Source organism: Phaethon aethereus (assembly GCF_964289735.1).
Source record: "Phaethon aethereus genome assembly, chromosome: 4".
NCBI lineage: Eukaryota > Metazoa > Chordata > Aves > Phaethontiformes > Phaethontidae > Phaethon > Phaethon aethereus.
The window spans coordinates 59,191,504-59,205,767 of record NC_138578.1 but is presented as its reverse complement, the minus strand read 5'-3'; the positions used below and the strand labels follow the sequence as shown (position 1 = coordinate 59,205,767).

Below are 14,264 nucleotides of genomic sequence, written 5' to 3'. Positions count from 1 at the left end.
AAGAAACAGTTTCTTACTCTGCCTCCTCAGAGTTGCCTGCTCCTGGGCCTGCCAGCCCTGGAAGTCCCACCTGGCCAGTGTGAGGAGGCAGCTGCGTCTCCAAGGGAAGGACGAGGGTGGGAGGGTGGCAGGGAGCTGGGCCAGGAGAGAGGTGTGTAAGGAACTGTCATTTTCTCCAGCAAGCATAAGGGGCAAAAAAACCCCAAAAATAGATGGGAACTGCTGTATGGGTAAGTTGAGCAGATTCTCAAGGCATGTGAAACCCCCCCGGTCATTTTTGCTCAAGCACTTCACCAGAGGACATGTCAGCTGCTCCTTGAGCCAGCTGTTTCCTCAGGGGCGCCTCAGACTTTTCCCCTGCTACCCCGGACAGCCCCCCGACTCAGCCCTCCTGAGGGCAGTTCTTCACTCCCTCCCCAGACCGGGGCCTCAGGGCTCCCCCTTGCTGCTTCCTCCCGGGGGGGCCAGGAGGGCCGCGCTGCCCACAGCGGGAGCCATGACAACACAACCGCCTCAACTCTGCCCCGGGGCCCACCAGCGGCGGCGGCAGCAGGGCTCTGCCTGCGGGCGTTCCTCCTCACGCTCTCTCCCGGCGCCGCCGGCAGCCCGCCCGGCCCATAACACGGCGAGCGGCAGCCGGGCGTCTCCCGGGGCGGGCAGCTAGCGGCGCGAAACCCCCGCGCCTCCTCAGGAGGCGGCGGCGGCGGCATCCTTCGCTCAGGGGCAGCGGAGAGGGGGAGGCCGAGAGCGCATGTTGCCGCCGCCCCCGCTGGCCAGCACTCAACCCCCACCGTCAGGAAGCCCCGGTGCCCGCTCCGCTCCGCGTACACGGCGGCCCCTCCTGAGCAGCGGCGGCAGAGCCGGCTGCCCTAGCGCGCATGCTCGGGGCGGGCGCCATTTTGGTGGGGCCGGGAGTTATCCAGCGGGAGCGGCGGCGGCGGAGCTCGCTGGGCCCGGCTCGGAGGCAGCGGCGAGTGGGTCCTCGCTGCGGAGATGGCCAACATCGCGGTGCAGAGGATCAAGCGGGAGTTCAAGGAGGTGCTGAAGAGCGAGGAGGTCAGAGCCTCTCACCCCTCCCCCTGCGTACCGCCGCCACCCTTCCCCGTGCGTGTGTGTGTGAGTGAGTGTGGGCAGCGGGGGAAGGTGCGGGCGCCCCGCCGGCCTGCGCAGGGACCCCGCTTACCCCTCGGCCCCACCTCCCCGCGCTGGGGGTGGGCCCGTCCCACGGCCTCGGGGAGGGGAATGGCGATTCCCGGGGAGACGGGACCCGCCAGCCGCCGGGAGGGGGGAGGAGGGGGCCGCGGAGCCCCTCCCCCAGCGGGCAGCGGGAGCCGCCGGCGGCCCGAGGGGGGAGCGGGGCCGGCGGGTCGGGCCCAGGAAGTGCGGCGGCGGCGGGGGGTGCGGCCTGAGGAGGCCGGCAGGCAGGTAGGCCCCCGGCGACGGTCCCCGCCGCCGGCGAGCGGCCGGTGCCCGAGAGCGCACCGCCAGGTCGGAGGCGGCGGGGCGGGGCCTGCCCGGCGCGGGGCGCCCCCGGCCCGCGCCCTCCCGCGTTCCTCCGCGCGCGCGGGAGGGCGCCGCCGCCCGCGCGCGGCCAGGCCCACGCGCCTCTCCGTCGGGGAGAGGCTTCTCCGTGCGGGCCGGGAGGTGATGAAGCGAATTGGTGAGGCTGAGATGGGGATACGTGATCCCACGCATCCCCCTTAACTCGTCCCTCCGGTCAGCCGGTGCCCGAGGCTGCCGCCTGTGCTTTTAATTTTGTTTGTTTTTGTTTTTCTTTTTTTTTAATGGTTGCAAGTAAATCCCTGTTTATTTCGGTTACTTTAATACAGAACTTCCTTTATCCCACTGCAGGCTTACTCACCTTCAGGTGGATGCTTTTAATGCCTCACTCATTACCTCGTTTCCTGAACAAGTACGTTCTGAGGTATTTGGTGGTCAGTAAGAGAATCTGACTACTTTAAGGGGGGGACATTAAAGAAGTTCTGATCGGTTTGGGGGAATATATAGCAGCGTTTGCAGGGTTGCATCAATACAGCTTTTGCTGTGTCTGTATTTGAGTTGGTGGACGTCAGCCAGATCGGTTTAAATGGTTGTGTCGTCATTGTCGTCCTACTTGGGATGATGTTGCAGGTTGGATGCTTGTGAAATATTAACGTGAACATGTAACTCAAAGCTGGTGTTTTAGAAATCTGGACGTATTCACAGAGGAAAAATCGAGAGGATGATTTTTGAAAGATACTAATGACTTAAGGGAAATGTGTTTAGGGTAGCAGTAGTTGATGTGTTTTTAAATTACGTGTGTGCTTACAGCATTGTTGCTATGCAGCTTGAACTAGCCCCTAGAAAAATGTAAGGGCCTTGTTTAACAGCTGCCTTCAGAGCCCAGGCTGATTTCACCAAGCTCTTGCACAGTGAATACAGAATTGCATGTAAACTAAGAGAAATTTCTAGGTGGATACCTTTATACCAAAGCTAGAAAATCTAGACCTTGTACCCCCTATAATCAGCTGATACTGTAGAAACAAAGAGGTCTTTATTTGAAAGTGCTGTCTAAAGGCTTCAAGACCATTTCCCCTTTACCTTATGTAGGGAAAAAAAAGAAGAAACCTTAACTGACATAGGTTTTGGGGGACATCCGTGCTAAATTTTCTTACTGTAAAGGTTGGATTGAGCACATTTTTCACTATTCCTGTTGGCTTAGTCTGTGCATTGAAAGGCTCAGTACAGAATGTTGGAAATAAATAATGTAGCCTTTAAGCTGCCTAAAGCTTCCCAGAAATAAGACCACAATTCTTATGAAACTAAAATTATGGAATTTTGAAATTACAATATGGAATAGTTTGATATTTCTTCTTTTTCCTGCCATTAGCAAGCTACATATGAGTGTTATACTGATATAGCAGTATGTATAAAATCGCTATTTACAGAATGTACTAACTCCCCTGTCCTGAATGCAAAAATTCAGCATTACTCAGTGGTTGTCTAAGTTGCAGGCCAAGTTTTTTGTGGATGTTTTTGCATTCAAAGGCAGTCAAACTATGGTGTCAGTACCACTGAGCATGAAAACATACGAGTTTGAGTGAGATGGTGAATGGAGGTACAACTAAATACTACAAATCAGAGAGGAAAAAATTTGTTACCAAAATTATTATTAAACCTTGTTTCTTTACAAAAAATAAAACTTTCATGAATGGTGATGGCAAATTTGTTCTTTAGAAGTTTAAAGTCTCTCTCTGAAGGCCAAGTGGCTCACATTATCTGCACTTAAGTTGTTATTGATTTGATGTTCTGAGCTACACCTGAACACGAAGAGCAGCCCCCTGTTTCCTTGCAGATGCAGTATAAGCACAAATGCCTGGGGAAGGGGATAGGGACACTTGGAAAAAGTACAGAAGACGTTTTGTTCCCTGTCTTCTTCTAGTACTCACCTCTGGGCTGAAATAGAGTGGTGGAACCAGAAATGTTTTTAAAAGGGAGCAGCTGGATGGCAATTAATTCCTTCTGCATTTGTAGTATGTATTGGAAGCACCAAATTTCACTTCTAAGTATCAGTGAAGAAAGAGTTCTGACAAGCCTGTTTATCCTTGCTATGGGTAGGGATTCATGGATCCTTGGACAAGGATGCTACGGATCCTTGCTATTCATATGACTAAATATACTTTTCATATTACTTAGCACTTTATGTTTCCTTGACTTAAATGGCATTTCTGGGAAATCACTAAAACATCAATTTTAGGCTATCTTGCTGTCTGGTTTACAGATAAAAGATGAAAGATTTTAAATTTTTTTAACTTGAGTCTGGGGCTTCTTGCGTATTTTGAAAAAACATTTAAAGTCTTTTCACACTTGAGCAACAGAAGCGTTTTTGCTCTGCTTGCTTTATTGTTTCTAGTTTTATTATAAGCCCAACACACATTAACTGAAGAAGTGAGATATTGTTTACATAATAGAAATCCATGTAACTTTGCATCTCTTTAATATTTCAATTAAATAGATGAAACTAACAACAATTTCTTTGTCAGGAGTGCTCTCCAAAGTATGATTTAAATAACTTTTTACCTTTGCTTGTGGAAAAAGCTTTTAAAATTGTAAGATAGATGAGGTACTGCATCTTTAACAAAGATGAAGCTGTTAAGTTGGTTTAGGTAGTAACTTGTCTGGTTAAATATGTGTTTAGGGTACTGTACTATGCTTGTATTAAAATTTTAAAATTAGAAAGCAGTACATTAAATCAGATCATACTCCAAATCCTAGTCTAGGGAAGGCATTGGTTGTTCAACTTTATCTCTTCTCTTGTTCTGTCATTTCATTAATCTGTTATCTTGTTGGTTTTATAGGCTGAAATTCTAAAGCTGAAAAACATATTTCGAACAAAAGCATGAGGCTGCAGCCTGATGGAGAAACCAATAAACAGGTGGAAGGAGAATAGTATCCCACTTTTGATAAGTGGGAGAAGGTTTTGGTGAAGGTTAGCTGGTATTATTTCAGAATAGAGTTACTGGAATGCTGCAGTGAGTAGCCAAATCCTTACCTGCTCTCTGTTTATAAGCAACTGTCTTATGAGAGGAGGAATCTGTCTGGCATTTAACAATGAATAGAAACATGTTGAAAAATCTTGTGGTCACTTAAAGGCTGATCCTGTGAAGTGGTTGTAGTTCATCAGGTATGTCAAACAATGTGTGACTTGTTTTCATATTTTAATAGGACATCAGTGTTATGCTTTAAAGAAATTACATTATGCTAGCATTGAAGGACTCAATGTTTAATTTGCCATCTGGTTTCTTTTATCGTGTGGAAATGTAAGGTATTTTCTGGCCATCTGTGAGTCAGAGGCTCATAGATACCTTACAGTAAAACCACTACTCTGGTACTGAAGGTAGCACACTGGGAAACATAGTTTCCTCCTGGCAAGAAGAAAGTTGTTGGTATCTCTGCCACAAAAATGTTCTTCTCATGAATATCAAGAGGCAGGGGTTTATCTGCATGGGAGGTAAACGCAGATAGAGCTGAGAACAAACTAACTCAGTTGCAGTTATGGAATGTAAATATCTGCATGAGCAGATATCTGAAGTAGCAGTTAAAATTTATAACTTTCTTGAATTCAAAACAGCATTCAAGCGGAGACAGTAGGTTAAGGGCAAAATTTGAAGTACTTAATTTCCAAGAAGGAAGTGGGTATTTGTTTTGGGGTTTGCTATGTGTTTTTTTATTTACAGGAGAAAGGGAGAGGGGAAAGATAACGATAGTCTACCGTACCATGTCCCCTCTTAGGCTTTTAGAGTTCTAATGAGTAGCTCTGATGTTTGCTTTTATCATTGCCTGGAGTGGTCTGTGCCTGTGATTTCTGTCAGTTCATAGTAGGATGCTAAGTGGCATCTCTGAAATTTTCTTGCTATCTAGAAAAGCCATAAGCGTTTAATCTTCAGGCTCAGAAAAACTTCATTACTTTGGTTTGTTTATATTTGGATAGTCTTGGGTGCTAGAAGTTGTATTGACAAAGATGGAAACTTTTAGTAGTAATTGTGCTTTAGTGTTACTAGAAGGGCCTGTTGGAAATTGTGGATGCTTGTTTTGTTTCCCATTTACCATGTAGAACCAATGCAGATATGTAAGAATGAGATGTCTGTTATGGCTCCTGAATCAGCAATAGATTTTCTTAAATACTGTCCATTTTCTGCTAACAGATGTGCTTAACTTCTGATTCGTAAGAATAGCCTCGCTGAAGTCAGTAGGGGTTTAATGAGTGCAGTGGGACTGTTTGCATGAATGAAGCTAGAGCGTGCCTAGTTAGGCACGTAAAGTTAGATGTAACCATGAGAACTTTTAAACTGACATTATTATATTGGTACCAGTCTCTGTTCAGCCTCTCAGAAGGCTTGCAAATGATAAAAAAGGGAGAGAGGAGTGCAGGGTGTCAGAGCATTGGGGCACAGGGCTGCTATGCAAAGGGATCTTAGTAGGCTGGAGGACTGAATGCGCTGACAGGAACTTTTTGAAGTTCAGCAGAGGTAGGTATAAAGTCCTGCATCTGGGAAGAAATAATGCCATGCATCAGTACGTACAGACTGGAGACTGACTGGAAACAAAGCAGGCTAGCAGAAAAAGACCTGCATGACCTAGTGGAGAGCAAGTTGAACATGATTCAGCAGTGTTCTTGTGGCAAAGCAGCCCAGCCACATACTGGATTGCATTAGCAAGAATGAGAGGACTGGCATTGTAGAGAGAACTGTTCAAAGGGACATCTTCCTGTCATCCACAAATACCTAATGAGAGGCTCTGGAGGAGAGCCAGACTTGTCTCAGAACTGCGTAGGGATAGGATGAGAGGCAACAGACACAAGCTGGAACATGGGAAATTCTGACTAGACATTGGGCAAAAAAATTACCATGATAGTAGTCAAACTAAGCAGATTGACCAGCGAGATTGTGGAATCTCTATCCTTGGAGATGTTCAAAACTCAGCAAGTTCTTGAGCAACCTGCTGTCATTGGATCCTTTTTGAGCAGGAGGTAGGACTGGAGGCCATCCAGGTGTCTCTTCCGACATGACTCTATATTTCTAGTATAAGCTTGTTTTTTAATTACTGTTTTCTGTTTATGAAGGAAAACATACAGACAGAGGCTCCAACTTTGTTGCCACACCTGGTAAAACTTTCCCCTGTAAAAAAACTGAAGAATTGTAAAGTAGACCTTTTCACTTCAGAAGTTTCCACTATAGTAAGACAATAATGAAACCTCTGTTTTTTCTGGTAGGTGCAAAGCTGTCAGAGTTTTTAGGTTGAACAAGTTCTGGGTTGGAACCTTGAAGGTAGAACAGATATGAGATCCATAATGCTTCTTTAAGCTGCATTTCTCTGAAATGTGAATATCATCTTAACTTCAAAGTAGTAGTTTTTGAGATCTTTTGTACATGGCCAAAAAAGAATTTTGTCTACTGTGTATTTCAAGCCATGCCTATGATTTTAGGTTTAGACCTGTTTTCTTCCTATAATTATATAAAAAGGATACTGAAATGCCATTACTGTGCATCTTTGGTTTCTTTAATTATCTCTGTGGTGTGTTTGGTTATATCTTCCAGTTTGTACTGGAAAATCATGCAGAATGGATCTGTAGATCTTTGCCTTCAAATGAGTTTGTCCATAAGTCACTTCTTTGGTAACTAAAGAATAGTTGGCTCAAAACAAAATGCATTTACTAGGAAGTTGCAAGAAAACTGCTTGTTGTTCTCACTTCTAAGGTGATCTCTCTGAATTACTAGTTTACTTGGAGTTTTACACCTGTTTATCTGAACCATGTAGCTGTTTTTCAAGTTCTGTGAATATAACACCATTGCACTTTTAAGATCAGTGTTAAGCAGGTACTAATAAGCACTAGTATTATGAGTATTACTTAAAGCTGCGGTTCAAAATACTTGACATATAATTGTTACTGATCATTTGACCAGACGTATGAGTTGGCCAAGTATTCGTAGTGGGAGTATTTGTGGAGGGAAGGCAAGTTCTATTGCTTATTCCTGTGTTTGGTTAGTAGCATTTTTTAATGTTAACATGTTATCCAGTTGAGTCCAGATTTCTAGTGAATGGTCTAGGTATCTGTTGTCAGAATCCTAAAGATTTTGGGAGTAAGTGGAAAACAGAAAAAAACCTTGGTCTCCATTGGAGTTGGGCTCATTTGGTTGTCTTTGGTAATCTCTTAAAAACCTGGGGAAAGAGAGGAGTCACTGGTTACAGGACTGGGTTAGTCAGTTTAGGATTAGAGATTAGGCCGCAGCTACCAGATGGTACCTTCTGACCACAACTCTTCATGGACATAAGGGATAGTAGGAATTAGCCAATCCTTTAACCTTCCCAGTCTCCTGTTCATTCTTCTGTGCTTGTTTCCAGGAGTTTGGCTTTTAGGAAAGAAGTGTACGAGTCGTAAGGTTAGTTCATTTTACTCAGTATGAAATTTAAATAAAGTTAACATTTTATCATTAGTAAATTGTGTAACTATAAACTGCAAAAAAAAGTATGGGTTAGCAGTCCAATCCCGAGTTGTCTCATGGTCTTTCAGTTGCATTAAACTTGTTAATCTAGTGCAGGTACTTAGTGTAGTTCTTAAATTATTCACCTGAAACTGTTTCTAGCTTGTTTCATAATCCTGGTAAGGATTGTCATCGTTACTTATATAATTTTTACACTAATAATTGCTGCTGGTAGGAAATTGAGAAAATATTTTGGTTAAACTTCTTCATTAATATGTAGACTATCTTTTTGTCTCTGACAAACTAGGTAAAACTTTGCTGCAATCTAGATAAGGAAAATAAGCAATTTAGTTCTTTTATGGCAAAGAGCGTGGATTTGAGAAATGGTATTCTACAAGGCACTCTAGGGATGTAATTCACTCTTGCACTCTTGGCATATCTAGCATTTTCCCTTCAGATTGTATCAGTGTTGATACTTGTGATATTTGAATTGGAAGCACTTGAATATGCTTGCCAGGCACATTTCATAAAATTGTATTTGCATAATAAAGGAATTTTGTGAGCAGCAAAAATAACCTTGTTTTAGGACCAGATCTGTGTCTGTTATTCTAGTATGCTGGAACAGAGTTGTACTAAGGCCGTGGATTGCTCCTGTCTAGTCTTTGAAGTGTCTGCAGAGGAGAGAGAGGTTGTGAATATCACTGGCTACAGAGGAAGTTTAATTCAGCACTTATGCTTTATTGGACACCATAAAACCCTGTCAGTTGTATGTTATAACTCCAGTTTGGCTATGCTTATGTCTAAGAGAGCTGAGCTCATGGTGGGTGTCATTATTCTGTTGGCATTCTAATAGGGGCTATCCTGTCTATCTTTGTCTGTTGTCACAAGACACGTAGGAGACTAATTAGTGTTCATTATTTCATCATTTCTATTCATTATTAGCCAGTAAGAGCAACAGTTCATTGGGAAAGACCAATGATTGTATAAGTCTAGTTACTTTAGGAAATCAAGGTTTAAGGTGACATGCCTTCAGATTCTAACGTATGTTAGTACAGTATCTTACAGAAGGGGGAAAAAAACAAACCCACAAATGCCTTAGTCCACGTTTTACTTAAGTAGGTGGTTTAGTTCAAGCCAAATTTATATTGCTTTTTATTTTTAGCTGAAAGTGAACTGTGACAAAGTCTTTTTAAGTTTTTACTATATTAGGATGTGATTAGGTACAGGAGGCTATTGTGAAATAAAGTAGCATATACAAATGGAAATCATGGTAGCTGTGCTGTATTTGCTCCCTTTCTGGAAACTTAGAGCCTTCATGTTGTTTAGGCAAGCCCTTCCACTTTGGAATAAGGATGTCCATATGGGAAGCTGGTACAGAAAAACTGTTCTGAGCTATTTCCGCAAGTCTTCAAGCTCTGGGACTGTGAGTGAATTAGCATAACTGATTTAAAATGAGCTGAATCCTGTGATTCCTTTATATGTAGAATTAGCAGCAACCTAAGTAGAGTAGACTTACAGAGTTGACTGCAGAATCTGCATGAAATGGTTCTGTGTGTTTATAGAATGACTAATTCAAAGTATGGTTCAAACTGATTATTAAAGCATACTTTATCTGCGGGGTTTTTCAGTTGTCATGCATCAAAGAAAGAACTGTGCATAAAAAGATAAGGAAAATGCATCTTGCATTCCTGCAGAATTGCTTGGTTGTTTAGACTTTCCTGAATGGGGTTATCCAGAACTGGAGTCCCTTGCACTGTGCCCATTCTGATGTTAAAATATCTCAGTGACACTTAGATTATGTTTGGGCAACTCCTGCCTGTGATTAATGCTCCCAGGTACTGTAAATATCTTGCATAGTTAGACATAGCCTATGACTGTGTGTGGGCCCTTGCACCAGAACAGGAGTATAAGTATGCTGTTCTGTACATAGCTTTCATGACATAGCTTTACCAGTTTAACCACACTACATCCCTTTAGTGAGACAAGCAGTGGTTGTATAACTGCACTTAGAGCTTATGTCAGCATAGCTGTGTCAGTTACGCCTGTACGTGTCCATGACTGATGTGACAATTTTGTCAGAAATGGTTTAGAAAGACACTAGAGCTGAAATTTCAAAATTCTTTTAAGTTGTCCTAAGGCAGTGCCAAGAAGCAGCGTCACATTCCTCCTGCAGCCAGGCCTTCTCTTCCGACCTTTGTGCTCCTTCTCTTACTTGCAATGTTTGTGGTGAATCAAATCAGGGAGTTGGGTTAAAATGAAAGAACTGTCTTACTAAGATAGTTTTAATTCACATGTTTGCTGTGCAGTTGTATGGACACTTGTGCAAAATCTTGCCCCCTCCTTTACATTAGTTTTACCAAGACCAGGAGGAAAGTAGGACCATGGCAGCTGTTAGACTGGCTTAAGTTGCTGTGGAAGTAGTTGCTTACGTTTTTTTGTAGAGTGATGTTTTAACAGCTGAACATTAGTAAGAATAGATATTTAGATAATTTTTAAAAGTTTTACTAAAACTTGGTGATGCTCCAGGTCTAACTCTTGCAGATCTTTTTAATACTTGAGACGTTTTGTGTTCTGACAGGAAAAAAAAAATACATCTCAGTATTGTTCTTGTACATAAAGACGTGTAATAATACAGAATTTTAAGTGTGGCAGAGGTTTAGTCTCTTACCCAGATGCATTTAATAAGTAAAACTGATAAATATGAAAATTCTAGTCTGAGTCTATTACCAGTACTACAGAATTCACACAGTATTCATATTTTTAGCTACTTAGGTATATTAAAATACAAGTTACATATTACTAACATAATATATTGATCAGTAAATGAAAAAATCAGTATGCAAAAATAATTTCTCATTATTACTAAAAAAGGCATAACTCTAGAAAATACATGTGAATACAGTGAGATGAAATAGAATGTAAAATATGGAAGAACTTCAAGACTGGCATTGACAGTAGGGTCAAAGAACATGGGGAGCATCTTAAGAAAATGCGTTTCTTAGTATTGACCTTTTCTTATCTAGGAAAACTGCTCTTTAATGTGCTTTAGACAGACATGTTTCCTCTCTTCTCCTTGGCCTGCCCCAAACATTTGATTGTTTCACAGATGTGCTTTGAAGGTCAGCAAGAACTGTCTCTGAGAATGCAAATATGATCTGCTGATCTCAACTGATAGTGCAGTGCATATACTTCATAGCCGTGACTGTGGTAATTATGTGACATTTCTGCTTCTCTTCTTAATAATAACAAGCTCAGGCTCTGGAGATGTACTTGATTTCATCTTTTAAGCTGGAGTGAGTCTGAAGGAATACTTCCAAAGTATTGAACTATTCCCTCTTGCTTTGGTAGCTCTTTGACTGGGCGGGAATATCAGTAATTTTACAGACCTTGATATTTTTGGAATTAAATTTGCCATTTTGCTGCAGGATAGTGTCCTGCACTTTGCTTCCTCTAGTGGTACATCGTACCTTTTTGCTGTTTGCCTATTTCCTGCAAAAGAGTGAGCTAAGCAGATATAATGTATTTATCCTGAGCTTCTCTGGGGTAGCAAGGGTTAAGAAGGTAGAGTGTTGGTTTGAAAAGACGTAAGGCCAGGGAGATGAGAGGCTGGTAGTTGGCTTCTTAGAGAGCAACCTAAGAGCTCAGCTTCTTTAAGGATCCTCCCTTTCTGGCATACCAGTGAAGTGGAGACAGCTGAATCACGTGGACTAAGTGGAGATAGGTAATGGTATTGTGGCCAAAGAGTATAAGAAAATAACATGGCAACTATGGCAAAACAACATTACTTTGAATGTTTATTTACAGATTTGCAAGGGGGTGGTGAATAGGACAAGAATGAACTTGGTTCTGTTTTTTAAGTTATTAATTTAAATAATTGTTTAATGGAGTAAACTGCTACTGAAAGGTTGGAGTTTTATGTGCAGCACTTATGTTCATTCACAATACTCATGGCCTTTTGCAAAAATAGTGTTATATGGATTTCATTATGATAGTCAATCAGATGAGCTTTTTCTATAACTCTCTTGAGATATGTTCATGCCAAATTTTGCTGTAGAGTAGGACTGTTGTGGTAGACTATAAAATGGGGGGAGGATGAGAGTTTTACGAGATGCTAGTAACTTTATAGTACCATAGATAGATTTTGCTAGTATGGCATCAGACTAGGATGAAGTATTTATTACTTAATTTGGCTTATTAAATATTGATCCTTATAACATCAGTATAAAATGTTTGGATGTTCAAAAGTACCTACTTTAGATTTTTAAATCGTAGCTGTGTTAAAGTAGTAGCTAAACTTTTATTAGATTTTAGGTAGGTCAAAAAGTCTTTATTGCCAATTTACCTCATAGAGGAATCAAACAATAATTTAAAAGATCTGTCTTGAAAGATTAAAAAATGTCATTTTTTTTGTTGTTGCAATTGGGAAATTATTACTGGTAGAAAAACCTGTTGTTTTAAATGCATGCCCGCCTTCGCAAGCTAGTGGACTTTGTCCTTGGTTGAGAAAATTCTGGAGAAATTTTTCAAATTTATTCCTTAATCTTTGCTGAAATCTTGGCATGTACATTCTTTAACATTTTTTTGTCACCTCTTAAAAGTTTTCCTTAATGTGTAAGTTGCTAGTCTCAAAGCACTAAATGGTTACAGAGTTTTAATACTTAGCTAGTCTTGTTTACCCATACACTTCATTTATCTTTGTGTCTTTTCAGGTTAGGTTTTTTCTGTTGTTTTTTAGTTGTTGGGTTTTTTAATATACATATGTTTCTAGAGTTTTCCATGAGGTTTTTTTTCTGTAAAAAAGAAGTAAATTAACAGAAAATAGTAGTACTTTATCTGGTATAGAGTCTGATCCCCTTAAGATGGAGGAAAATCCTGTTACAGGACCTATAAAATCACAGACTGCAGATAGTGAATTGCTGCAAGGAATAGCTGGGTTTTGTGTTGTTTTGTTGTGGTTTTTTTTTTACGCACAGAGTTATTCAGAAGTAACCATTGGGTTTTAAATTCCAAATCTAATCCTGTTTAATGTAGGATGGTTTTTTATTTGTGTATGTGCTGTTTTTATAAGTCCTTATTTATCGTCTCAGCATTTATACCCAAAGAGATTTGATACGAATTTTGCACGTGGTATCTGAATATGTAAGGTGAGACAGATACACTTAGAACATACAAGTAGTAATTCATTTGACACTACTTACTTTCTTAAAAAGAATAAACAGGCTGAATTGAAGCTATTAATATTTCTAATAAACATAACGTCTTTTCCTTTTTTGTTCTGACCACAGTAGTTTAAAACACAGTATGTAGGCTAATGGGTGCATAGTGGAGAATTTGGCCAGTTACATTTCTTTAAAGTAATTTTATTATGCAAGGATCAAAGGTCTAATGTTAAGATAATGTCATGGGGGGAGTAAGTAGAGCTGGTTGGTTCTACAATAACCTCACTCAAAATTTCTTTCTTGCATGCCATCGTCATCTGGTATTAATAATAATAATATAAGTTATATATAATTAATATAAAGTTTATAATGTGTTTTGTAGCCATGGCTGACATGTTAAGTATGAGGGATTTTTTGAGGTGTTTTTTTTCCCCCCTTCCACTTGAGAGGCTTCAACATAGATGTCAAAAATGGCTGGCCATGTAATTAAAAAAAATGTAAAAACATCTTATTCCTGCATTTTTCATTGAATCTACCAGTGTCTATCTATACATTGCCAGCTCTGATAATAGGCATTTTTATGCTGATTGCTTGAGGTTAACTTTGTTCTGATAGCCTACTTATCAATATAGCTGTAGAATTTGGAGGCTTTTTAGAAAGCATAAAAATCCCAATGCCCTTGTAATTCCTATTTCTTAAAAAAAAAAACAAAACCCAAACCAGAAAACACCAACCTTCATTCCATCTACCTTAATCTATAGGAAGTAGACTTACCGCAAGACTGATCTTTGAATATATAATTTTCCTTTCCTTTTTTTTATAAATGTAGTAAATAATACTTTGTGGGAAAGAAATGCTTAGGAAAAAGTGCAATTTTTATCATCTTGTCTTAATGTGCTTCTGTGATGTTGATATGTTATTGTTTTGTCTTGGCTCTCTTTTTCCTTTTTATCTTCTGTGAAGGAAAACTTTGATTTTTTTTGTTTGTTTGTGTAGTTGGGTTTTTTTGGTCTTTTGTTAAGAGTGGAGGTACAGGGCTGGTGAAGAGGGTAATAGGCCATGAGTAACACCTAAATAAAAGAGTCTTTTAAAGGCAGACTGGAGAAGAGAGAAGGAGATGGTGTGGAAGGCTCAGGAGAAGGGG

General features: G+C 41.0%; 1 protein-coding gene across 5 annotated transcripts in view; it reads left to right on the top strand.

The window, feature by feature from the left end:
* Positions 1-878: 878 nt before the first annotated feature.
* The window catches only part of UBE2K (ubiquitin conjugating enzyme E2 K), a gene marked incomplete at both ends in the record, with an annotated part of 40,213 nt that continues 26,827 nt past the window's right edge, over positions 879-14,264 (top strand). For 4 of the 5 annotated variants that reach the window (XM_081998855.1, XM_081998857.1, XM_081998856.1 and 1 more), the window contains one exon: positions 994-1,056. In XM_081998855.1, the coding sequence (XP_081854981.1) occupies positions 994-1,056 (63 nt within the window). Of the gene's footprint in view, positions 1,057-14,264 lie in introns of all 5 variants that reach the window. The other variant, XM_081998853.1, reaches the window with a different exon arrangement.